This window comes from Kogia breviceps, chromosome 5 (genome assembly GCF_026419965.1).
Source record: "Kogia breviceps isolate mKogBre1 chromosome 5, mKogBre1 haplotype 1, whole genome shotgun sequence".
NCBI lineage: Eukaryota > Metazoa > Chordata > Mammalia > Artiodactyla > Physeteridae > Kogia > Kogia breviceps.
In genome coordinates, this window is record NC_081314.1 from 1,400,692 (window position 1) to 1,428,167 (window position 27,476).

At 43.9% G+C, this 27,476-nt stretch overlaps 1 protein-coding gene across 4 annotated transcripts in view; it reads right to left on the reverse strand.

The window, feature by feature from the left end:
- ARHGEF26 (Rho guanine nucleotide exchange factor 26) overlaps window positions 1-27,476 on the reverse strand; it is a 144,275-nt gene that overhangs the window by 57,221 nt on the left and 59,578 nt on the right. For all 4 annotated transcript variants that reach the window (XR_010840596.1, XR_010840597.1, XM_067033529.1 and 1 more), the window contains exons 7-9: window positions 13,413-13,565; window positions 10,379-10,508; window positions 7,495-7,569 (exon numbers count right to left, since the gene is read on the reverse strand). Coding sequence is in view for 2 of the 4 variants with exons in the window: in XM_067033529.1 (XP_066889630.1) it covers window positions 7,495-7,569; window positions 10,379-10,508; window positions 13,413-13,565 (358 nt within the window). In the remaining 2 variants the exon portion in view is untranslated. The remainder of the gene's footprint in view (window positions 1-7,494; window positions 7,570-10,378; window positions 10,509-13,412; window positions 13,566-27,476) is intronic.

The following is a 27,476-nucleotide window of genomic DNA, read 5'->3' on the forward strand; positions in this document are numbered from 1 at the left end:
AGGTCAGTAATCGATCGCAGCGTCACCCGCTCCCTCAAGCCAAAGAAAGCTGGGTCCTCACCACTCAGCTGCCTCCCGCCCCTCTGTCCTCCACATCCAAACAGTTCACAAAGTCTCCTTCATGTTGCCGTCCTGCTGTCCACTCGCCCACCAGCCCTGTCCCCGCCCTCAGGTTCAAACCTCCTGTGGATTACTGGCCTCCAAATTCTCTGCCATCACTTCTGCCCTAACCCTTATGTGTCAACCAGAGAAACATTTTCAGTCTTTCTAAGTTCAAATCTGATCATGAAACTCCTCAGCCTGAAATCCTTAAAAGGCTCCTCGAAGCTTTCAGAGTTAAATCTTCGCAAGCCCGTGATCTGGCACCCGCTTACGTGGTCCCTAACTCCCTGCTTCTCTTATCTTGGGCCTCAGTCTCACCAAATCTCTGCTCAGAGCTGCACACTCTTCCCACGGCCCTTGCACTTCTGCAGGTGTGTGTCCGTCTACCTGAACATTCTTCACCACACTCTGTCCCACTGGCTCCTTCTTATCTAGATTTACACCCCCCTATTTGTCTTTCAGGACTCATCTTGGGTATTACCTCTCTAAAAGGACTGGAGAGCAGAGACTGTGAAATTTCCGCATTTGTTATCCCACTTTAAAATGAAAGGGAAGGGCTTCCCTGCAGGCGCAGTGGTGGAGAGTCCGCCTGCCAGTGCAGGGGACACGGGTTCGAGCCCTGGTCTGGGAGGATCCCACGTGCCGCGGAGCAACTGGGCCCGTGAGCCACACTACTGAGCCTGCGCGTCCGGAGCCCGTGCTCCGCAACAAGAGAGGCCGCGATAGTGAGAGGCCCGTGCACCGCGATGAAGAGCGGCCCCCGCTCGCCGCAACTAGAGAAAAGCCCTCGCACAGAAACGAAGACCCGACAGAGCCAAATAAATAAATAAATAAATAAAATTTATTAAAAAAGAGAAAGGGAAAATGGAAAATAAAGTTATAATCTTTATTTCCTAAACTTCCAAACATAGACTCCACCAGCCGCCACCCCCAAAGACGTATTAAAAACAAAAAAGTTCCCCCAAAATATATCAAGCAATGGTATCCTCAGTGGACTCTTTAATGACTATCTTGAAGGGACAAGCACTAATTTGAATATAGCGTTTTTATTAAAATCAGCCTCCGCATATTAAAGCTGTGCCTTCCTTCAGCATCTGTCAAAGCTTTATTAAATTTGGCTAATTTTTTGTTTTAGGCCAAATTTATGTGGAAAAAAGAAAACTCAATCTCTCTAATGTAGAAATATAAATTAAAACAAAAATAAAATAGTTGCAATCTGTCAAATTCACAAACATGAAAAGAATATTGGATGCTGGGGAGTGCAGAGTGAGATAGACACTTAGAAATACTTCTGGTTGTCATGGATACAAGGACAACTTTTCTTGAAGGCACTTGGGGGTCTTTAAATCATACCTACCTTTTTTCCCCAATAAACCCATTTCTGGACACTTTTCAACAGAAATCATCAGAGGAGCACAATCATTTATGTAAGGCACAGTCCATGCAGCACTATTTAGAAGAGTAAATGAAATGGGTACCACATGAATCCACGTGTAAGTGTACATTTACATCCACTGGAAGGACACGCCTAAAATGGCAATAGTCACTGTCTTTGACAAGATTACTGATACATTTTATTTTCTCTTATTTCAATTTTTCAAATGTTCTGTAATGGACATTTAGTACATTATTTTTAAAATGTATCTTTGCAAACCTTAAATGCATTCTTTCCGAGTAGTACTTGGAGTGAAGGAAAAAAACCTTATTAATTCCTCCCTTCTGCAACCCTTTCCCTTTACCATCAGTAACTACGGTTGAAAGTCTGATGTGTATGATTTGGGGTACTACTTCTATAAATTGATGACATACATATGTATATAAACGCATTGTATTACGTAGCTGTCATTACACTATTTGCTCTGTTCTGCAACTTAATGTTCTTCACTTAACGACACAGCTTAGAGATCTTTTCATGTTAATACATAGACATCTACCTCTTTTAAATAGCCGAAGCAATAAGTTACGGGAAAAGATTCATGAGAACTTGGCTCTTCTGTCACTAAGAGAAAGGCTTATAACTTAATATTATCTCCAAATAGAAGCAGAATTTTTATGAGGTGCACGTTAAAGCAGTTATTCTCTTTCCACGGGAGAGTAAATAAAAGAGAGCAGCAGATGGGCTTCCCTGGTGGCGCAGTGGTTGAGAGTCCGCCTGCCGATGCAGGGGACGCGGGTTCGTGCCCCGGTCCGGGAAGATCCCACGTGCCGCGGAGCAGCTGGGCCCGTGAGCCGTGGCCGCTGCGCCTGCGCGTCCGGAGCCTGTGCTTCGCAACGGGAGAGGCCACAACAGTGAGAGGCCCGCATATCACAAAAAAAAAAAAAAAAAAAAAGAGCAGCAGAGACGATTGCATTGGCATAAGAAACCATGTCCTGAGCACCACTTAGACACTAGACACAACTCTGCACCAGCTGAGCTATCACATTCCCTGGAAATTTCCCTCCCCCCGGCTCCGCCCCAGCATCTGGGCCAAAAATCTGCAAGTAAATACACATTTCACTTGATAGAAACATCTTCCTTGTTTTTGAGTTGTTTGACTAAGTCAGTAAGTCTTTCCAAAGCCCCAATCCAGTAAGCTGTCACCATCATTTCAGCCACATACAGGAACAATTTCACTGAAGTATTATTGACACTATGCAAATAAATTTCATTAGCATTTTAATTAACAAAAAAGATATTACTCATTGTTTCCAAGAATGAATAACTATCTAGAGACACTTGCCCAAGCGCCTTAGGTGGAGTCCGGTTCTAAAAACTTGGGCCTCATCATACAAAATTTCACTCTCTAAAATAAATACTGGGAACTCCCAATTTATTTCATTTCAGGTAAGGGAAGCCAAGTGAAATTCTGCATTTTCATTTTGAACCACAAATGCTCTATGAACACAGTTTTTTTGGTTAAAAATACTGACACTGTTTTCCCAGAATCTATAAAACCCCATCAGTAACCTGCACAAATGAAAAAGAAGATGAATCTCTGAGCCAACTGTACTGATAACCTCAGTTCCCTACAACACTAGGAGATTGCGGGAATAATCCTGATATTCATGACCCCTGCTCGAGAGAGAGAAACGCTGCCTTAGAAAAAAACAATTCACTGGAACAGCACTTCTTCACAGGGGGTCCTTCAGACAGTAAGTATCAAGGTAAGGCAATTACATTACATTCTTGCCAGCCTTTCCTAAAAGAACCAGTGTCAAATCAGGTGAACCAGAGACACCTGAAGGAACGTAGCAGTCTATTGTAACCGGGATGTAGAAGTCTCAGAAACATTAAGGATCATTGCTGGTTCAATTCAATTACTATGACCTTCCTCCTTTCTCTTCTGGGTGAATTCTTTTCCAACTTCTCAGGAACAACCAAACAAAATCTGACACAGTCTCTTTCATGGCCAAGGCTAGACCTTCTCTAAGTACAATAGCTTCTACTGAAGGCCCTCCCCCATAGGATCTGGGGTCCTGGAGGAGAGACCCATGGGCAGGACCTTAGGTAGTTTCATACCTGTCAGGCCAAGTTTCTTCACTTAGTGCTCGCCAGAGTGGGACATGCAGACCAGTGATGGAGCAAGAGACGCATTCAAGTGGCGGACAGACTGCTATGGCTTGAATGTTCATATCCCCCCAGAGGACGCGTTGAAGTCTTAACCTCCGAAGATGATATTAGGCGTTAGGAAGTGGGGACTTTGGGAGGTGCTTAGAAGTCATGAGGAGACAGCCCTCACAAATGGAACTGCAGTAAGTCCCCTACATACACACCTTCCAGTTTCGAACTTTCAAAGATACAAACACGCGTCTGGTCCCACAAAGGCAGCAGGACCTGTGCCGGCAACGTCAGGCCTGAGTGACACGGCAGCTCGCCCTCCGTCTCCTGTTGCTGACGGTCCTTCACCTCTGCCACGTCTCACCTCCCCCCCCTCCTCCTGTCAGTAACTCTCCTCGCCTGTTGCCTCCATGCCAGCCCCTGGACGCCAGCTGCCGTGCTGTACTACCGTACTTTTCGAGGTACTGTACCGTAAGATTTAAAATGTTTTATTTTTTGTGTTCATTTGTTTTTCATGTATTATTTGTGTGAAAAGCAGAACAGACCTATCACAGTACAGTATTGTGTCAGTTGGGTAACTGGGTTAGCTTTATTGGACTTACAAACACATTGGACTTACAAGCGTGCTCTCCAATTTGAATTTGTTCCTACGCAGGGGACTTACGGTAGTGCTTTCCACAACAGGCCCCAGAGAGCTCCCTTGCTCCCTCCGGCCGTGTGAGACTAAAAGGAGAAGTCTGCAACCTGGCTAGAAGAGGGCCCCAACCCAACCCAACCATGCTGGCACCTTGATCTTGGACTTCCAGCCTCTAGAACCGTGAGAAATAAATTTCTATTGTTTATAAGCCACGCAGTCCACGGTATGTTGTTCTAGTAGCTGAAACTGACTAAGACACAGATAAACTTACTTTTAATACTAAAAAATAGGCAGAAGACCTACACAGACATTTCTCCAAAGAAGGCATACAGATGGCCAATAGGCACATGAAAAGATGCTCAACATCACTAATCATTAGAGAAATGCCAATCAAAACTACAATGAGGTATCACCTCACACCAGTCAGAATGGCCATCATTAAAAAGTCTACAAACAATAAATGCTGGAGAGGGTGTGGAGAAAAGGGAACCCTCTTGCACTGTTGGTGGGAATGTAATTGGTGCAGCTGCTATGGAGAACAATACGGAGGTTCCTCAAAAAACTAAAACTATTTTGAGTTGCTATATGATTCAGCAATCCCACTCCTAGGCATATATCTGAACAAAACTCTAATTCAAAAAGATACGTGCAGGGCTTCCCTGGTGGCGCAGTGGTTGAGAGTCCGCCTGCCGATGCAGGGGACGCAGGTTCGTGCCCCGGTCCGGGAAGATCCCACGTGCCGCGGAGCGGCTGGGCCCGTGAGCCATGGCCGCTGGGCCTGTGTGTCTGGAGCCTGTGCTCCGCGACGGAAGAGGCCACAGCAGTGAGAGGCCCGCGTACCGCAAAAAAAAAAAAAGATATGTGCACCCCTATGTTCACAGCAGCACTATTCACAAAAGCCAAGACATGGAAACAACCTAAAAGTCCATCAACAGAAGAATGGATAAAGAAGATGTGGTACATATATATAATGGAATATTACTCAGCCATGAAAAGAAATGAAATTGGTTGGGTCATTTGTAGAGATGTGGATGGACCTAGAGTCTGTCATACAGAGTGAAGAAAGTCAGAAAGAGGAAAACAAACATCGTATATTAATGCATGTATGTGGAATCTAGAATTTGGTACAAATGAACCTATTTGCAGGGCAGGAATAGAAACGCAGATGTAGAGAAAGGATGTGTGGACACAGAGGAGGAAGAGGAGGGTGGGTTGAATTGGGAGATTAGGTTTGACATAAATAGACTACCGTGTGTAAAATAGATAGCTAGTGGGAACCTGCTGTAGAGCCCAGGGAGATCAGGTCAGTGGTCTGTGATGACCTAGAGGGGTGGGCGTGGGGGGTCTAAAAGGGAGGGGATGTGTGTATACATATAGCTGATTCACTTCATTGTACAGCAGAAACTAACACAACATTGTAAAGCAATTATACTCCAATAAAAAACAATTATATATATATAAAGAAACAACCAGCTCATAAAACCCATGATTTTGTAGCTATTATTGGCAAGGAAAAGTAAAATAGACTCAATTTAAAGTTGATTAAAACAAAAAGTGCTTCACAATGAAGCGGTACAAAGATGTACCAAACTCAGAAGTAACGTGCAGCTTCGAGATATTCAGGGTGCTTCCGATGCAGTCGTGAACTTTGCTCCCCTGGGCCGTATCCTCATTGATTCCCATAACTTCCACTGCTTTCTCGCAGCTAAATATTCCCACTAGCATTTAAACACACCCACATTTCTCTAATCTTTAAACAAAAAAAGACCCTCCCTCACTTCCCTTTGAACTACAGCTCTCTTTCTGTCCTTTTTCCCTCAAGCCTGATGGTTGAAACAGCTACACTAGCTGCCTGCAGGTTCCCAACCTCCCACTCAGCCCTCAACACGCTCCAATCTGGCTCCCACACCCACCTCTGCAAGGACACAACCCACCTGACGAGAAATAAACCCAGTGAGCGCATCAATCATTATCCCACTTTGTCCTTCAGGAGCGCCCCATGGGGCTGGCCTTCCTTCCACCATATTCCATGCAATCTGCCAGACCATTTATTAAGTTTCCCTCCTTCTTCGGTACATGTTGGTTTTTGTTTTTCAAGTCTCCTCTGTTGGCTCCTTTTCCCTAAACGAGGTGAAGTCCGGCGCTCTTCACAGTTGTACTTCAGACCCACTAACTACTCTTCTTATTACACATACTCCCGGGTACTTTCATCCATCCTCCCAGCTTCCGAAATCACCACCAGGTTGCTGATCCACAAATCCACGTCTCCAATTCAAGCCTCTCCACTGAGCTCCTGACTTGGAGGTTCTATAGGGATCTCAGTTCCGACACATTCTAAATGCAACTCATCAGCTTCTCCCTATGTTCCTACCGTAGAGATAAACAAGAGCGTCCACCTGGTTGCACAAGCCAGAGACGATTTTCCTTGACTTCTGTCCGCAAATACGCCCACCCAAACACTCTCCATGCCTACCTCCCCGACGTTGTAGGTTTGCTTCTCTCTATCTTTCTAGCACATCAGTACAGGCCCCTATCATCTGCAGCCTCATCACTGGGGCTCATCCCCAACTGTCACCTGCACGGCACATGAATTTATAGCTTCCACAGCATCCTAGGATAAGGTCCACAATTCCCTAACATGGTTCCTCAGTGCTCTCTCTCCTGAACTGGGCTCTCATCACATGAAGAACATTCTAGTTCTCCAAATTCTACAAACACGTTCCTGTCTTTGGGAACATGATTACAGAATGCGGAGAACTCAACAGCTACTCTTGCTTCAGGCTTCAGCTTCAACATTACTATGTTTTTCCCTCGTATGTGACTTACGATCCTTTACCGTAATTCTTATTTCATGTCTGCCTTCCCCTTTACACAGCACATTCCACGAGGGCAGTAACCACCGACGTCTCATCCATCCCCATATTCTCTGGCAGCGTCCCTGGCACTGTAGTGGATACTCAATAAATACTTATCGAATTCAGACACCAAAAGAAAATGAGATATCCAAAGGCCCTTAAGACAAGACTGTCTGAAACAGTAAAAATACCAGTTTCATTTGAGTACAGCCAACATTGCTTTGTTTTTCGGCTACCTAAAGAATGGTGTGCAAATGGCTACGAGAATCTACCAGTCTTCAGCATCGAACTCACACATGTTCTCTTCAGAGGAATCGGAACGGGTGATCCCATTCCTGTGTCATGAGCCTCTCGACACTTACCTTGCTTACTTCCTTTAAGGCCCTTTTGCAGACTTCATACTTTGAAGAGTCCTTAGGTGTCTTTTGACAGATAGTCTGCAATCAAGTAAAAGAACAACAAAATCAACTGATTTATTGTACTAAGTAAAACAAAACCAACGTCTAGTCATAGAGTTTTACTTGTAGCAAACGTAGCAATGCTGAACACAGTACTACGGATGAGTCTGAAGATGACATTAAAATCCGATGACAAAACTAGGAGACAGGGCTTCCCTGGTGGTGCAGTGGTTGCGAGTCAGAGAATATTTAAATCAGAGAATATTTTAAAAGGCTGAGATCACAGAATATACAGAATCGAAGGAAACTCGGCTAAAACGCGTTTTCAGAAGAATAAAAAGAAAGAATCCTGAAAATTCATAACATTACTAGAAATGTTACATTTAGAAAACAATCATTTCTTGTTAAAAAATAGTGAAGTTTGAAAATTAATATTTTCCTATATGTGTCAAAGTTTCATTATTTCTATAAAAGTCTTATTAGGCATAGGAAATAATAAACCTTTTTAGAGCCAAAATTTAGTTTTGATAACCGGGCTTCATTCTATTCTTAGACATGATAAATACTGATTTTAAAAAAATCAGAGCTAGATTCACAAAACTGCAAGTTTCCCCATATTTACAAGGAGAGAAGTTCCTAAGTCACAGGGAACGGTCAAGGAAGGGTGTAAAGGGAGTAGACTGAGGTGGCCTTGGAGAGCAGCAGGTGCTGTGAATTCTCTTCCCCTCACCGTGCAGCAGAGCAGCAAAGTGACCGTGACCACATGCTTTCACTAGTTTCTAAACCTCAGTGCTTCTTTAGAATAGCTCTTAGAATTTATAATGGAATCGAGAAAATGGAATTTATTTTGTAATCTTACTCGACTGTAATTTTTTATTGTAATTTTTTTGCTTTATTTTTACCCTGTATTTTGACTTGTAAAAAGCAAGTATGTCAAAACTGACATCATATGAATATTATCCATTGTAAAGTAGAACTATGCCAAAAGATTTTTAATTTGATCAAAAAGATACTTTTTGGGGCTTCCCTGGTGGCGCAGTGATTGAGAGTCCGCCTGCTGATGCAGGGGACGCGGGTTCGCGCCCCGGTCCGGGAGGATCCCACGTGCTGCGGAGCGGCTGGGCCCGTGAGCCATGGCCGCTGAGCCTGCGCGTCCGGAGCCTGTGCTCCACAATGGGAGAGGCCACAATGGTGAGAGGCCCGCGTACCGCAAAAAGATAAAAAAAAAAAAAAAGATGCTCTTTGAGCTACCACATGATCCAGCAATCCCACTCCTGGACATATATCCAGAAAAGAAAAAAAACTCTTAATTCAAAATGATACATGCATCCCAATATTCATAGCAGCACTATTTACAATAGCCAAGACATGGAAGCAACCCAAATGCCCATCAACAGACGACTGGTTTAAGAAGATGTGATACATAAAATGGAATATTACTCAGCTATAAAAAAAGGATGAAATAATGCCATTTGCAGCAACATGAATGGACCTAGAGATTATCATACTAAGTGGAGTAAGTCTGACAGAGAAAGATAAATATTACATGACATCACATATGTAGAATCTAAAAAATAACACAAATGAATCTATATACAAAACAAAGGACTTACAGACACAGAAAACAAACTTATAGTTACCAAAGGGGAAAGGAAGACAGGGGAGGGATAAATTAGGAGTTGGAATTAACAGATACATACTATATATATTAAATAGATAAGCAACAAGGAGTTACTGTATAACACAGTATATATCTTACAATAACCTATAATGGAAAATAATCTGAAAAAATGTATATGTATAAAACTGAATCACTTTGCTGTACACCTGAAACTAAGACAATATTGTAAATCAACTAGACTTCAATTGAAAAAAAAAAAAAAGACTCTTTGCCCCTCTAGCTGGATGGGAGTCACGTCGGGCCACCCCGTTCTCTCACGGATGCCCCTGCAGGTGCAGCCCAGCCGGTGTGCAGCCCTCCTGAGCTACCGTCGGTCTGTCCTTCCGGCTGTGCTTCCCACCTGGCAGTCTCAACTCTTCTCCCGGCCACATCTTACCACTATTCAAAATCACATACTTGTTTTCTTCATGAATGTTTCCTGAGGTAGGACGGATGCCTGGGCTTTCCTCACTCATCCTGAGCAAAAATGCAAAACAGGGCAGGTTCATGCCCTGTGATGCTGTAGAGGACCTCCTTCCTGTGCGACATGGAAGCACCTCATCATCTTGGAATGTGACAGGAAGGGATCTTAGTGGTCAACCGGAGGAAACTGAGGCCCAAAGAGATTAAGTGACTTGCCCAAGGTCAGAGGCCTAGTGGCTCAGCCAGAAAAGCAATCCGGGACTCTTGACTCCAAGATGTCAATATTCTTCCCATTTCAAAAAAATGTTAAGAAAATGAGGGATAATCTAACTTCTTCAGAGTGACCCCACAAGCCTAAATTGAAGGTAATTTCCAAAGATATTAGACACAGGCGGGACTTTCCAACCGAACAGCACCTTCTCACTTAATTGGGGGATTTTTTTTTTTTTTTTTTTTTGTGGTATGCGGGCCTCACTGTTGTGGCCTCTCCCGTTGCGGAGCACAGGCTCCGGACGCGCAGGCCTAGCGGCCATGGCTCACGGGCCCAGCCGCTCCGCGGCACGTGGGATCTTCCCGGACCGGGGCACGAACCCGTGTCCCCTGCATCGGCAGGCGGATTCTCAACCACTGCGCCACCAGGGAAGCCCTAATTGGGGGATTTTTATAGAAGGGATATAATTTAAGTGGGGTAAGAATAATTTTCTTAATCGGACTTGCAGCAGCACAGCTCCGCACAGAGGAAAGAGACACCAGATCACATCTTACATCCATCAGCAGGGGAAGGCGGGTCACCCTCTGCATGGGGAGAATGAGAAAGGAGATCATGGGTAAATTCCTACAGTCTTCGTGGGACTCGATTCGGGACAAGACTTCCTTGAAAGATGGGTTGGTGGCTCTGAGGAAAAACAAAGAAAGACAAAACTTCAAAATACTTCCCCTTCAAGTTAAGAAGTACAAATGTATAATAAAATATTGTGATAAATTCATATGTTATCAATGATTTTTAAATATAGAAACAACATAAACACATAATTACATACAGAGACATGGGTGGCTTATCTGCCTTTTACAGTCAAGACTGGATATAAGATATAAATTTAAGGTAACAATATGAACAATAAGATGAAAATGTATAGGCTAGAAATTTTTAGAAGTAGAAAGTAGACTAATGAAAAAGCAATGGTATAATGGTGAATGTATACATTATAAATTAGTATACACACTAGAACTCATATCTGATCATCTGTAAACATTCCATTTAAAAGATAACACATGTTTTAACCCACTCCTCTAGCCCGAGATAATAATCTAAGAAAGAAATGTCAGACTGGATTTACTTACTAGGAGGTTTTTGGACTTTTTCAAAGCTTCTAAGACAGAAAACCTTCTGATCATGGGAGCCAGAATATTCCTCCTCTCCCAGTGACGTTAGAACAGTGTTAGTACTGCCAGAACATTTTTACAGAATTTAGCAAGACACATCTACATCAAGGATCTCATGTGGAACCACCCTATAACTTTCAGGGGTGGCCAAGAGGGGGTTCCAGGAAGAACGAAGCCTCAGAAAGGTCCTCAATTTGCCAAATAAAAGATTAGTATTCAGTGAAGACAGAAGTCAAACCGAGGTCTGCTGACTTTCAGTGGGTCCCTGACACTGCATCTCTCACTCTGTCACCTCACTTCACCCCAAAGGGAGCTCTCAGGAGTTCCAGGGTGACTTCTGAGGAGGAGGTGGGGAGGCGATGGCCCTGGATTCTGTAATCCCCCTGTAATCCCATGTTGGGGGGGCGGGGGGCAAGAAGCAGGGTGGTGGCAATTGTAACCTTTTTTAAAAAAATACACTTTGAAACTTGGATGACTGGGTTCAAGGCTGCTAGAAATAAATTAGGAAATACCCAGAAGAACAAAGTAAAAGAAAGAACACAGAAAGGTTTTGATCTCATTTTCTTAAATTGAGGAGTTTTAGGTTTCCTGCTAGCTTTGAAAAGATTTTTAGGAAGTTAAAAAAAAAAAAAAAGCAGCAGCAAATTCTAAACCAGTTGCCTATTTAAATTACTTAGGTCCCAGGCCTAAGTAATTTAATTAGGCAACCGGTTTAAAAGATTCTGATGAAACCAGAAAGATTTCAAAGATTCTGAGGACACAGCCTAGGATGCACCCTGGGCATTGTTTTGTTTGTTGGTTTCCACATCCCAAAGGGCAAGTGAAGTTGAAAATCACAGCCTTAAATGTAAATTTACAACAACTGCAACAAAGTTTCTGAAAACACAGCTACTAATTTCCATGTGAAAGCTCCAATGATGATATCACTGAGCTAATTTAAATAAAACCTTTATTTTTAAAGAGTTAAAGTACAGCAGTACCTATTCGCATTTTTTTTTAATCCTGCAAAACAAAGCGAAATTTAGCTCTAATTCCAGACTTTGTTTTCACACCTGTAACTTGGATTTTCCAACAGTTCCAGAGTAACCTTCCCATCAGCGGTTCCCATGGGGGATGGAGGGGAGCTTAGGGAAAGTGAGGGTTCTGATTCTCCATCCTCCACCCCTGCAAGGGATGTCAGGCGACGTCTGGAGATATTTTTGTTTATCACCACTGGGGTGTGGTGGTGCTACGAGCATCTTGCGGGCAGGGGCCAGGGATACTGCTAAGCTAAACATGCTACAATGTATGGGGCACTTTCCACCACAAAGACTAATCTAGGACAAAATATCAGTAGTGTGCCTACAAACCCTGCTTTGTACTAACAGCCTCCTGTGAGGCTGGCAGCTGTGGGTTTTCCGCCCTGCCCGCACGAGATTTTAATGAGAATGTGGAGGGGGAAAGGGCACAATCAGCCTTTCTCACCAACTTGGGGGCTGAGTCTCCAAGCAGCCGTGAGGTGCTCAGCACCAGAGGCTCTCACACATTGCACAGAAACTGACCTGCGTTCCCTGCTGCCGTCATAAACGCCACCGACTCACAGCAGGGGAGGAGAATGATTACAGCCAGTCAGCCCTCAGACTGCGTTTACAGCAATGTACAATTGCACTGTCAAATAGATAGCCCCTTGTGATAAACAAGCTCCCGACCCCCCGCAAGAAAGCAATATAGACATTACTGAACCAAGGCGGACTCTTTTAAGGATAGAGATGGCCTAGACATCACAAAATGCTCAGTAACCTAAATAGACAAAGGGAAAAAGTATGGGGGGAAATTTAAAGTTTAATTCTTTTTTTGTGTCATAGCTAAAGCCTTTGAGAACTTTTTTTTAAAAACTGCCTTCCTTCAGACCTTCCCCTGCTCTCCTTACCCCTAACTACCCAGAGGGGGAAAATCAGCAATTCCTATAAACAACTGAATAGAGCTGTCATTTGAATGCAGGAAGATTAGGATAGTTGAGAAAGCTCTGGCTCCTAGGGACTAGTTCAACCTACTCAAAAACTCTATCTTGGCCTCAGGCTACTTCATGGCCAAATAACAGTTTAGAGAACAATCTTCTCACCATTTAGAATGATGATCACGGATCGCCAACCCTCCCACCCCCCAACCCCGTGTCTTGCAGCAATTAAAAAAAAAAAAAGAAACAAGGAAAACAGCAACAAACTATAGTTTCATAATTGCTATAGAGACAAAATTCTCCACAAACTGGATTTTTCTAATCAAATGCCCTTACCCTAAAAGCAATCCTCTTAAAAATTTCTCCCTGGAAAGTAGATCATGAGGAGGCATTTCTAAATATAATTTAAGAGATACATTAATTTCAATCTATGTGACCTAATTAAAACAAATTAAAATTGTAACATTCAATATTGCTTACAACAATTTTTGTAGTGTCCGCTGTTGGTAGACTTCATTTGTGCAGTATTTCACATATGGGTCAAATGTGGATGCTGTGTGTTTTTCCACAATGTCACTTATGTCATCTATGAAGATGTTATTCTGATGCCTTGCTTCCAACTCTGTAAAGAATCTGAAAATAACAAAGAAAATCATTTACACTTCCTTCTGTGTGCTTTAATAGACAACAGATCATCCTCATGTAATACTATTATACGTACAGGATTTGAAAATATCCACAGTACACGGTACCAAAAAATACAAGAAAAAAACTATAAAACAGTCTAAATTTAAATCTATCATATAAAGACCTTATTACTTTGTATGGTTGGCTTAAAACATTAATAATCCAGGGCATTTCTGTGCTTTCGGGTATATTTTATAATGTACAGATTTCACTATTTTTCAAGAATTCCCTAGATACTAGGAGGGGGACAGAGTTCAAGCTTACATATTTTACTGTATTGAAAAGCATATGAGGGTTTCCCTGGTGGCGCAGTGGTTGAGAATCCGCCTGCCGATGCAGGAGACACGGGTTCGCGCCCCGGTCCGGGAGGATCCCACGTGCCGCGGAGCGGCTGGGCCCGTGAGCCGTGGCCGCTGAGCCTGCGCATCCGGAGCCTGTGCCCCGCAACGGGAGAGGCCACAACAGTGAGAGGCCCGCGTACCGCAAAAAAAAAAAAAAAAGAAAAAGAAAAGAAAAGCATATGAGCAACACACCTAAGTTAGTGCCTAAAAAACAGGTGTAAAACAAGCCTAGTTCTGTGTCCTTTCTCTCAAAGTAAAAATAATCATATCATTTAAATCTAATACGTGACATTTCAATGACTTCGTATATGACTGAAGATTGCAGTTTAGAATTGCCAGTGTGTGTGTGTGTTGTGTGTACTTGCACCAGTGACCAGCAACTTCGGTATCATCCAACAGCTCATCAGAAATGCAGAATCTCACCACCTACCTCCCCCAGTCGGAACCTTATCAAGATCGCCCCACGGTGTGAATGCACCCTGAAAATTGGGAACTTCCCGAGGGCACACTTACTGAGCAAGTTCAGAGCGGCAGGAAAATCTTGATAGAAACAACTATCACACAGGACTAGAGCATTTTCTTTAAAAGTGTGAAGAAGGTGAAACCAACAATAATGTCTAATGTTGTCTTCTGGAATACTAGTACAAGGGAAGGTCAGTTTTCCACAAGCCCTTTAGCATTTAGCACACCATTGCTCCTTACCAGTTTTCTGGGCGGACTCCATTATATAAAATTCAAGGCACACAGTGAATGAGACACCAGAATTTATATGAGATGATTAACAGTAAACACAGGCTAACATTTCCTGACATTTATATCTCCCTTCTTTTCAAAGAAAATCCTGGCACTCAAAAGAATTAAGAGGTCTTATTTTTATACATTTACATGTACATTAAACTCATTTTAATGTAAATTGTATTAGCTTCTTGCCATTATCTATTCTAATTTTAAAAGTCTCCATAGGAGCTTAAAAGACAAAGAAATGCATTTTAACTTCCTAGAAGAATAAATTTATTTATATTCTGGGTAAACACCTACATTTTTATTGCCTTTAAAAGGGACTTAGGGAAAATAATCAATATGGTTCCTATCTACATGGCCTCATCATCCAAGCCCCTTGTTTAAAACAGCAAAAGGAGCAACTGAGAGCACACTTTGCTGGACTATTTGGCTTTCCTCCCAATGGGATCAGGGTTTATACACACAGTTCCTAGACAGCAGGTCAGAAAAACACATCTGGGCTTCCCTGGCGGCGCAGCGGTTGAGAGTCCGCCTGCCGATGCAGGGGACGAGGGTTCGTGCCCCGGTCCGGGAGGATCCCACGTGCCGCGGAGCGGCTGGGCCCGTGAGCCGTGGCCGCTGCGCCTGCGCGTCCGGAGCCTGTGCTCCGCAACGGGAGAGGCCACGGCGGTGAGAGGCCCGCGTGCCGCAAAAAAAAGAAAAAAAAAAAGAAAAACACATCTATGTTTCAAAACTCAGTCAGTGACTTCATGTCACTTTGTCACTCTGAGTTTATGAAGTTTCAAATAAAATGTCAAACCCTCTCCAAAAAGTTTCAGAATTTCAAAAACATAAAACCATGTTTCTTAAAGAATATTTTCTGTCTAGACTGGTCCCTGACTTCAAGAAATTTGTGATATATTAAGAAGGTAAGAATGATAAACATAAATGATATAGGAAGAAAAAATGCTTGTATATAACTAACTACATGTTGGAACATATATGCAAAAGGGTGCTGGTGGCAGTATCTTGTTTTAAATTATATGAGCTATATATTTTTCATTCTGGTAAGATATACATTTTAACCATTTTCAATGGCTTTAATTACATTCACAATATTATGCAACCATCATCACTATTTCCAAAATACCTTCCTCACCCCAATCAGAAATGCTGTACCCATTAAGCAATAATTCCCCATTTCCCCCTCTCCCCAGCCCCTGATAGCCTCTAATCTACTTTCTATCTCTATGAATCTGCCTATTCTAGATATTTCTGGAATCATACAATATTTGTACTTTTTGTCTGGCTTATTTCACTTAGGATAATGTTTCCTAGGTTCATTCATGTTAAGGGATATACCAGAACTTTTCCCTCTTTATGACTGAATAATATTCCACTGCAGGTACATACCATAATTTGCTTATCTCTTCGTCTGTTGATGAACACTTGGGTCGTTTCCACCTTTTGGATATTGTGACTAATGCTCCTGTTAACATTACCATAACAAGTATCTGTTTGAGTCGCTGTTTTCAAATCTTTGGGATACATATCCACAGGTGGATTTTCAAGCTCTCTGACTCTGCCACTAATAGTATACATCACGAAATGATAGTATAGATCCGAGAACCAATACAGAATAAGCTGAGTTACATGCCAAGAAAAGAGTATTTCCTTAAATGAAGCTGGAGTAAGAAATGATCCTTTACCTGCGGACACTCAGAGTTGAGTGGCCCATGGGAGGCATGGAACCAATTAATTGCGATATAGGACTTATTCACAGAAACATACAGCGAGAAGCGCAGGGCAGGGTGACTGGCGGCGTGAGGGCTCCTCAGGGGTGAGGATGACAATACGGGGAGTAGGGGGGCAGAACACTGCAGGCAGGGGCACAGCGTGGGCGCAGGCACGGATCTCGCTGGGAAAACCGAGGGCTTCAGCGAGGCGAGGTGTCCACCAGAGGAGGAACAGGGGCTGCAAAGCAAGCGGGTCAGAGCTAGACTATCAAGGGTTCACTGTCTACTGAGGAACTTGGGCTTAATCTATGCTATGGATAAGGAGAACCTGCTGGCGATGTTGAAGCCATCCAATCAGACAGAGACAATTGAGACTGACGTGGGGAGAGACAGACCATAAGCAGGCCAGTGAGATGCTAATCTGGGCAAGTGAAAATAAAGCCTTGGCAGTGGGAAGTCAAAAAGGGAGGACAGGGCTTCTCTGGTGGCGCAGTGGTTGGGAGTCCGCCTGCCGATGCAGGGGACGCGGGTTCGCGCCCCGGTCCGGGAGGATCCCACGTGCCGCGGAGCAGCTGGGCCCGTGAGCCGTGGCCGCTGCGCCTGCGCGTCCGGAGCCTGTGCTCCGCAACGGGAGAGGCCACAGCGGTGAGAGGCCCACGTACTGCAAAAAGTAAATAAATTTTTAAAAAATTAATTTAAAAAAGGGAGGACACATTAGGGTAATAATTTGGTGGGAAAGTTAACAGAATAGAGAAACTCATTAGATGGAAAAGTCAAGGAAGACGTTGTGGTTTCTAGTCAAAGTTTCTGGCTGGGCATCAAGGTAGCTCATGAAACCATTCATGTAGACAGGGACTTAGGAGGAAGGGGGAGAAGCAAGAAGAAAAGAGTTTAAGTTTCCCTGAAAATATACATGTGTGAGAATTCAGAGCCACAGGAATTCTAGGTAGTATGTAATCAGGACAAGTTCATTTTTAGCTGGTTTTCATATAAATGCAAAATAGTTGTAATTTCTTTTAGCTCCAAGTGTCGTTTAAGAAAACGTTCAAAGAAAACTGAAAAAATAAGAAACCATTCATAAGGTCATTATCGTGTAAATCTAGGAAATAAATATCTTAGAGGCAAAGATCTCTTCCAATTTCTTGTCTTCAGCTAACTGCTACAGTCTGAGGAATGCAGCTGCATGACCCAAAACAACAGTAACTTGGCTTTTCCCAATGAAAAGGAAAATTCATTTATCACTATAGAAGGTTTGCCAAAGTACAAGATTAAAAATGAAATACTAATGAAATATCTATGCTACTTATTTTAATATAATATAAACGAAGCCACCCATCTTTTATTTAGACATTGGCATAATTAAAACATAATTCAAAGCTTTCTATGTTAAATTACACTGGTTGTTTTTGGCAAATTTGCATATTTTACTAAGTGAGCTGAGCTACAAACAGGCCAAGAAAGTATTACTAAAGAATGAAGTATTATTTCAATAACCAAGAAAGCTGGAGATCCAAATGAAATCTGAAGCAAAAAGAAAAGCATTCTGGTTCCCTAGACGAAACTTGAATGAGTCTGTGAAGCAATTTGGCTTACCTGAAGGATAACTTTTTAATGGAAATCTACTTCAGCCCAATGAATTTTTTTTTTCTGGCACAATACCTTCATTATTTCCTCTTTGTAGCATTACCAAAATGATCACGTTTTACAACCAATCATGTTACACAACCTTTTTTTTTTTTTTTTTTTTTCCCCACCAAAATTCTAATGTCATCGCTAACGTCTAGATTTTGAGAAACCTCTGATGAACCAGGAAAGGCTTCCTGGAAGCACTGCCTCTTAACCAGAAACCCGGGTTAGCCCTGTTTGACTGTTGACTCACCATCACCAGCATCCGGTGGCTCTGAATTCTCACAGATGCATATTTTCAGCTGTCTATTTGACACGTTCAAAGGAAAATTAAACTGCTTGCTTCTTGATTCTTCTCTCTCCACCTCTTCACATCCATACGTCACATGAGCACTGCAAATGACTGCAGCCTGCCCGGGTGAGCTCCTTGGCTGTGCAGAGAAAGGTCAGCCCACCGAGAAACACAAGGGCAGCCTCCCAGGAGGTGGGGCCTTCAAGATGAGTACTATACAGCCATGTTCGAGGAGCTTGCTCAAGGCCTGTAACCTCTCCTCTTAATATTTCCTGGAGCTGCAGGGACTGGGTATTCTTGAGGCTTTTGGTGGTTGCTTTATCAAGTGATGGGCTTAAATGTGGCACCTCATTTTCAGGGAGAAAACAAAGTCAACGGTGATGTAGCCGCTTCTGATACACTCAGCACATGTACTTTTGTGAGCGTCACTTTCTCCCTTCCGTAGTAGGCCGAAAAGACCTACAAGTTCAGGCTACATGTCCCCATACCATCACTAACAGTCTTCTTAAAATTCAGCTGGTAATGCCATTGGCATGTCAGGGATGAGCATTTCCCGAGAGCTCTCGAAGACGGTACAGTAAATCCGCCCAACTACGGAAGAGACTAAAACTTATTTAACGCAGACAACAAATCTGGTTTCATCAGCCAGCCAACAAAATTTCTTCCCAAGTGCCTAGCCCAGGACGACATGCTTCGGTGGACGTCAAGGAGCAAACAATTGATAATCCTGACAGCCAGTTACTGTGCCAAGCCCAGGGCTTCTCATGCACTGCCTCATCTAATTTAATCCTCAGACGGCCAATAAACCCATAAGAAAACCAAGGCTAAGAGTACTTCAGTCAAAACTTGAAACAACTGGGCCTCAGTCTGAGCCCAGAGCCAGAGGCTTTCTGAGTCCAGAGCCTGTGTTTGAACTACTACACCTACTGTAGCCTCTGCTCGCAGGTACCCACTGCTCTGTTACTACTGGCCAGCCCTCAACCTAGCCATCCAGAAAGAAGGCTAACAGCTGGAACTGAAGAAGAAATACACTACTTTCCAAGACGACCAACTGTTTCACTATCTCAGCAAATAATTTACACACATCAACACAGTAAAGACTTTCACAGTGGATTTATCCTACGGCAAGATGTGCAAGACCGCAGAAGAGCTGAGAGCCCCCCTAGCTGCAGCCTCCAGGAGGGCGGCGGCTGGCAATGTGCTCTGCTCTCCATCCACACAGCATGAACAAATACTGTTTTACGGGTGCCAGGTGAGACCCTCCGGGAGTCAACATCTTAGCCCTCCCTGTTCCTTGCCGCCCTCCCCCCTTTGCCCCACTCATTCTTCAAGTCTCAGATTAAAGTTCGCCTCTTCCAGGAAGCTTTCCCTGACCCTTCTGGGCTGGGTTAGGCACCCTTGTTTTATGTCTTAATAAACCTCTGTGCTTTTCCTTTGGTGTACCTACTATGATCATAATTAATTATGATTTTGTTTACCTTTGTCTCTCTTAGCAAGGGCTAGAGGACAGAGGTCATGTCTGTTTCGTTCAACACTCTATGCTCGGGACCTGGCCATAGCACCTGGAATACAAAAGAGAGCCAAATATTTGATGGGTGAATACATCGAATTTGTGTTCTAAACAAGTTAAAGAAAATTATGAAGATGGAACCCGTTCGAGGAATTTTGTTCTGTTGCTATTTTACTAAGACTGTAACCCCTGCAAAGAAGTCAGGCTCTACGTTGCTTCACTCACTGGTAAATCAAATCCGTATATATTTACTGACCACAAACGGAGTTCCCAGAGCTATTCGACGCAGTGAAGGTCACCAATGAAGGCAATGAACTCCCAGCACAAGCTTTTTTTTTTTTTTTTTTTTTTTTGCGGTACGTGGGCCTCTCACTGCCGTGGCCTCTCCCGTTGCGGAGCACAGGCTCCGGACGCGCAGGCGCAGCGGCCACAGCTCACGGGCCCAGGCGCTCCGCGGCACGTGGGATCCTCCCGGACCGGGGCACGAACCCGCGTCCCCTGCGTCGGCAGGCGGACTCTCCACCACTGCGCCACCGGGGAAGCCCCAGCACAAGCTTTTACAATCCTGTCCAGTAGGGTCACTAAAATGAGACCCAGTTCAGCCCACGTTTCTTCAATGCCAGCTGCACTTACTGAAAACCCTACCACACCGGCCCCTCCCTCACCTGATTTAGGGAGGGTTCCAGGCCACTAAGAAGCTCAGCACTGAGCGCTCTAGCTGGAGAGGCACAGAAAGCGGGGCTCTGGTTATAATCAGTGCTGTCCCGTGCCTTTCTCGGAATGGCACCCTTTCCAGGTACTTTTCCTTCATTAATATCCATCTACCTAAAGCAAACTCAGATCATTCCTGGCTATACCTTCCTCACTGGGGCGAGCTGTCAAGCTAAGTGGCTGTGCTATTCCACCAGAGAGGGTCGTATTCACTTATGCCGGAGACATGGAACATACCAGGCAGGTTTCACTTGTCTAAATTGCTATTATATAATAAAATATCTTCACTAAACAAAGAAATAGTCCAGATAAGTGGCAGCAAACTATGTGCTGCTGGAAATACTTTCCTAACAGAGCAACAACAGGACATTCTGTTCTCTACCAAAATGAAATTCTATTCTGCTGTGGATAAGTGAGATTTGGGGCTTATTTGTTTGGGTTTGTTGGATTTTTGTTTGTTTTGGGGGGTTTCGTTTTGCTTTGTTTTGTTTGTTTTGGTGGTCACGTTGACACTAAAGCATCAATTTCTTTTAATACATTAGATCAGGAAGAGCAAACGCATGGCTAGAGTAACCCCACTAGGCCACGGCAGGCATTCCTGGTTATGGCGCTTTGCCCACACGCAGAATCTGTACTTCAGGCAGCCATCATCCATCCATCAAAATCAGTGATGAACAAAGATGAAGCTCATCTATGAATCCTTCACCAGACCCACACTGACGGATAGGAAATCTGTTAATTCAACAGAAATACAGGGCTGTTGCTTCGCAATGAGAATGCCCTACATCCTGGTCTGGTAAAGGTCTCACAGGGTTTCCTCCCCAGCAGACGGTACAACCTTCTCCCATTCCATCTTAGTGTTTTCTGAAATTTTCTCTCTGGGTTGATAAGAAAGGGATAAGGGTTGAATTAAAAATGGGAATGTGCGAAGAAATGTCCTCAACAAAAATGTTCTGGTAGCCCTCATTTCCATCCTGAGAGCTACTGTGTGATCCTTAAAATCTCTAGGATGGTTTTTGTTAAAAGATTCTTATCGTCCTATCAAAACCTTTAAAATCAACCTGGACATATGAATGGAAGGGACTGGGGTGAAGAGATAAATGAAGGGTTTTCTTACCCTTAATACCACACAACACAGAGCCTGCTAGGTTTAAATACAGCTCCCCCACAGACACTTTCAGTTCAGGGCACCCAGCAAATCCCAAAGAAGAAAGGTGGGGGCCAGGGAAGGCAGGGGCATGGAGAGAATACAGAACCAAGGGCCCCGGAGGCTCTCCTGCATCGGTCAAGGCTCCCATTTCTTCGTCTTTCCTTTTTTCACCGATCACATACGTGCTATAGAGGGAACGTACACAGGACCACACAAATATAGAAAAACAGTATGTTTAAAGTGCTTGAAATTTTAGTATCATTAGACCAAGTTTTCGCTTAAAAATCAGAATTTAAAGTACTTATCATACGAATCTACTTCACAGAAGCTGGAGGAAAAGGGTCTTGTTCCCATGGTAACCTTCTGCATACCTGATTCTTTTGTTTCAGCACTACCCACGCACTCATCCACATTTTAATTTCTCCCAGAAAGGAAGATAACACTCGAATGAATGAATGACGGGAAGCATGCGCCACTGAGAGGGCTTGGTTGAGAGTCCGCCTGCCGACGCAGGGGACGCGGGTTCGCGCCCCGGTCCGGGAAGATCCCACGTGCCGCAGAGCGGCTGGGCCCGTGAGCCGTGGCCGCTGCGCCTGCGCGTCCGGAGCCTGTGCTCCGCAACGGGAGAGGCCGCAACGGTGAGAGGCCCGCGTACCGCAAAAAAAAAAAAAAAAAAAAAAACGTCCTGAGAAGAGAAGAAAGCTTGTGTATGCATGCGCCTGGGATGCTCTGAGTTATTACGGACAGTTCTGCAGTTTTTAATTATGTTTTCTAAAAATTTGAGCACAACTATACATTTCCATCTAAAAGAAAATCACACCCCCACCCCCGATTTTATATATGACTGTGAACACCGAGACCGGGATGCCTGGTTCATCACTGGATTTCCAGGCCCTAATAAGGAATGAGGACCCTATAAACGTGTTGACCGAACCAATACCAGGTACCTATTATTCCTCCTTGCCCCACTGTTAAAGTCCTGTCTCCCAAGGAGAGGGACAGTGATAATATAAAATATGGATCTGCCAGGCATGAGTTAATAACTTCAGGCAGGAGTTAAATGATCAGGTCCTCACAAGGTGGGTGAGCTGGGGTGAGGCCGTGCCCAACGGCCCTGCTGCTTGCCAAGTATGGCAGGTGGGTGTTTATGCTCCTGACACCGCATCCAAGACACAGGGCTGTAACCTCAAGAATAGTTTTGCTAATCCACTGCCTGGCCAAAATTCTTTGAGAACTCCAAACCTAGAAAAGATTTATGACTTTCTGAGGAACTGTTTCCTTTTATTAGATGACGGTTACATAACCAATTCTGTGACCCTTTCCTCTTTGCTGCCTGGAAGGGTGTTGCTGTGTTTAACCCTCACTCGTAGTAGGTCTAGCAGGAGAGCTGGCTGGCGATGCTGACTCCCTTTGTCCTTGCCTTGTCTCCTATTTCCCACTCAAACAGATGCACTGGGCACGTGTCATTTACTGCAAGGAGACTTGAGCCTTTGGTGGATGCGGTTGGAGGATAAATTATCAATTTACAAACAAACAAACCCAGAAAACGTGGCTTCTTGGCTGCTGTTTGGAAACAGCACTGAGAATGAATGTATAGAATGTTGGAACAAAGTCAAATGAAACAATGACATCTTTTCATGCTGAAGCCCCCTTTCCTATTATGAACTGGTCATTCTGGAATAAAATCAGCAGAGAGGAACATGTTTGCCTTCAGGCACTATGTCCAGGTCCTTTTTAGGGGGCACCCTTGGTGTTTCAAGTCAGAATTCAAACCACAAGGAAGAGTAACATTTAAAATAAGCCCCAAATCTTTGCATCTTGGTTTTTCTTGATTAAATATGCCCCCAAAAGTCATCTTCCTGACAGGAGGAAATGCTTTCTACGGCTCCCATCAGCTTCATCGAGAAGAAAAAGGAACCAGGACACAGAATTTTGAAAAACTCTAGAGGTTGGTTTCCTAAGCCATAATCTCCTAAGAAAAAGGATGCTTGTCTGCACCGGGGAAAGAGAATCCCATGTCTTCACTGACATGTTTCAAACCTGCTCCAGTTTATCAGCAGCTGGCTCCACTCCGCCCCTTTTCACACAACCCTCTCCTTCACCTTTTTTTTTTGTTTGTTTGTTTTTGCGGTACGCGGGCCTCTCACTGTTGTGGCCTCTCCCGTTGCGGAGCACAGGCTCCGGACGCGCAGGCGCAGCGGCCATGGCTCACGGGCCCAGCCGCTCCGCGGCACGTGGGATCTTCCCGGACCGGGGCACGAACCCGTGTCCCCTGCATCGGCAGGCGGACTCTCAACCACTGCGCCACCAGGGAAGCCCTCTCCTTCACCTTTCATCAAGGATTTTAAAAATACTTTCTTTTTAGATGGCAATTAGCACAGGCTGGCAAAGTAGCCAAAGAATAGGATCTATGGGGGTAAACAAGTTCTTATCCTGGTTTTAAGTGGATTTGGGATAATAATAAATTTGTTTCTTCATTTATGAAAACGAAAGGAACCGAGCAGAGAAGACTGGGTCAATCATCAGTCCTGCCACATGCAGCAATCAGCTCAAGAAAGACCAGTGGCAACACGTGGAAGCCGGAAACATGCCGGGAAGAGGGCAACAGACCTACAGGCCAATGGTAAGGGAGCCTGAAAGCAGGGAAAAGGGAGAACGTGCAATTATTAAACCTCCAAATCACCTCCTCGATATCAAAGACCGGGCTTTCCACTTTCTTTCTCTCAAGCTTTATGCACTCCTCCAACATCAGCTATGTGTGACCTCTTATCTCAAGAGTAAACTCTATTAGATCACAGTACCTGTAAGTAAATACACTTCCAGCCAAAGTCCATTTTGCACGGTACCTACTACAGCAAGGCTATCCTGTACCATTATATCACACGGCTGGAAGATGTATATAGGATATTGGTTAAGAGTGCAGGCTCTGGAGCCAGATGGCTTGGGTTCAAATCCTGACCCCATCTTCTGCTAGCCATGTACCCTTAGGCTACTTAACCCTTCCGTGCCCTCTTTCCTCATTTATAAAGTGGGAACAATAATGGTGTTCTCATGATGACTAAATGAATTAAAACATGTTCAGTAGTTAGAACACGGTCTGGCACCTGGCACGTCATCAACATTAATTATTACTTAAGGTACAAAAAAATGCCTCTCCCTCCTGGGTGAATTTATACAATCCACATGTCTTTTAAGTAAAGCCAGTTGGATTCCTTTTTTCTTTTTTTTTAACTTTAATTTTATTGATGTTTTTATACAGCAGGTTCTTGAGGTCAGTTGGCTTTCTTGCTTTTGCACTCCACTCTGTCCAAGGACAGCGAGTCTCGCTCCTGTACTTCCATCAGTTAAGTCTGGGTGGCAGGTGTAATACCATCCCGCCATACACTGAATCGCTCAAAGTCACCGGTAAGCACTTCCTCATCAACTTCTTAAGAACTGTAGTAGGTACTTATCAATGACAAAACTAGAGGAGGATTAGCTCAGTCCTTCATAGGGCCTATGGGTTGGTACCTCCTTGATGAGTGGGAAAGCAACAGACCAAAGCAAACTGACAATATGCTCTCGAGAAGTGGCGGAACATATATAAACACTGTTCTCAGCCTTGGCCTCCTACTCATTGTGAGGAAGAAGTCACGTCAATTAAGAGGCTTTAAGTCAGGCAAGGCCCAGACACACTTGGCAAAAACACAAAGGGCACCATGTTTATTTTTAGAGTCTCCTTTGGTGGGCTAAGTAATGGCCTCCAAAACTGTCCACGTCCTGTGACTATGCTACCTTCCGTGGTCAAAGGGACCCTGCAGATGTGATGAAGGATCTTGAGATTGGGAAGGCGTCCTGGATTATCCAGGTGAGTTCAGTGTAATCACAAGGGTCGGAGGCAGGAAGGTCAGAATCAGAGAGGAGATTTAAGGACGGAAGCAGAAATCAGAGAGGAAAGAAGGCATGATGCAGCTGGCCTTGGAGATGCAAGAAATGGTCAAAAGCCAAGGGATGCAGGTGATGTCTGGAAGCTAGAAAAGGCTCAGTAACAAATCTTCCCCTAGAGCCTCCAGGAGGAACCAGCCCTGACGACACCTTGACTTTAGCCCAGTGAAACTGACTTCAGACTGCTGACCTTCAGAATTACAAGAGAAAAAGTTTGTATTGTTTTAAATCACTTAGTCTGGAGTAGTTTGTGACAGCAGCAGTAGGAAACTAATACATCCCCTTAATCTGTTTTAAACCTCTCCCTCTTCTAACCTCCTGTTCCCTCTCCAGTATCCAACACCCACTGTCTGTGTGCAGGCGTCCTGATTATGGGCCCAACTCTAGAGCTTCATCAAGTCTAGAGAGCTGGAGGTTCCAGACCCAGCTCTGTCCCCTCCTCATTCATTCAGTGACCACTTACGGAAAACCTACTACGTACCAGGCTCTATTCTAGGCACATAGAACACACAGCCCGAGGCAAATACAACAAAAATTACTGCCTTCATAACACGTATAATCTAGTTCCCAGGGAGGTGAACCCCTCCTTGTTCAGCTACCTTGGGGCCCTGCTGGAAGCTGGCACAAATAGCTATTAACGCCACTGATGAAAAACAGAACAAAACACTTTCTCTTTTAAGTCCTCCAAAAGACACTCTAAGAAGGCAAGAGATTTTCACATTAGGTGACCAGCAGGAAGGAGAAGGGGGGGTGAGGGCAGGAGTGGTACATACGAAGAAAGATGGTGGGAGGGAGACACAAGAGGGAGGGGATATGGGGACGTAAGTATACATATAGCTGATTCCCTTTGTTACACAGCAGAAACTAACACACCACTGTAAAGCAATTGTACTCCAATAAAGATGTTAAAAAAAAAGAAAGAAAGAAAGATAGGAACTAGCAGGTTATGCCCAGGGAATGTAGTGATGGACTTGTTCATGCTAGACGTTCAAAGGGGTCCATGACACAAAGAAGCTTAAGAACCACTGGCTTTGAATCAAAATAGTTTAGATAAAGCTGAATTTCTAATTATTTGAGAATTTAATTATATCTTATTAAATTTTTTTAAAAAGTCTTCTAACCATAAGTTTGTCTTCTATGCCTGTGAGTCTGTTTCTGTTTTGTAAATAAGTTGATTTGTGTTATTTTTTTTAGATTGTTTAGAAAACAAACTTACAGTTATCAAAGGGGAAAGGAGAGGGGGAGGGATAAAGCAGGAGTATGGGATTAACAGATACATACCACTATATAGAACATAAACAACAAGGATTTACTGTATAGCACAGGAAACTATATTCAGTATCTTGCCATAACCTATAACGGAAAGGAATCTGAAGGTGTACATGTGGGAAAAAAAAGAAGTCCAATCATAGAGTTCAATGTCCATCTCATCTATTTTACATACTACCACAGTCATTTCTCCTTCCCTTCTTTATCATGAAGGTCACTTCCTTATGAAGAGGTCTGATTAATTCCAACCCTGTGCAATGTGACTTTTGCCCATTTCATCCCATAGACATTACTTCCTTAAAAATCTCAACGTTTGAAATCCATTATTAGTTGCAGCTTGCTTTCTTTAAAAAAAATAGGGCTTCCCTGGTGGCGCAGTGGTTGGGAATCCGCCTGCCAATGCAGGAGACGCGGGTTCGTGCCCTGGTCCGGGAGGATCCCACGTGCCGCGGAGCAACTAAGCCCGTGAGCCATGGCCGCTAGGCCTGCGCGTCCGGAGCCTGTGCTCCGCAGCGGGAGAGGCCGCAGCAGTGAGAGGCCCGCATACCGCAAAAAAAAAAAAAAAAAAAAAAAAAAAA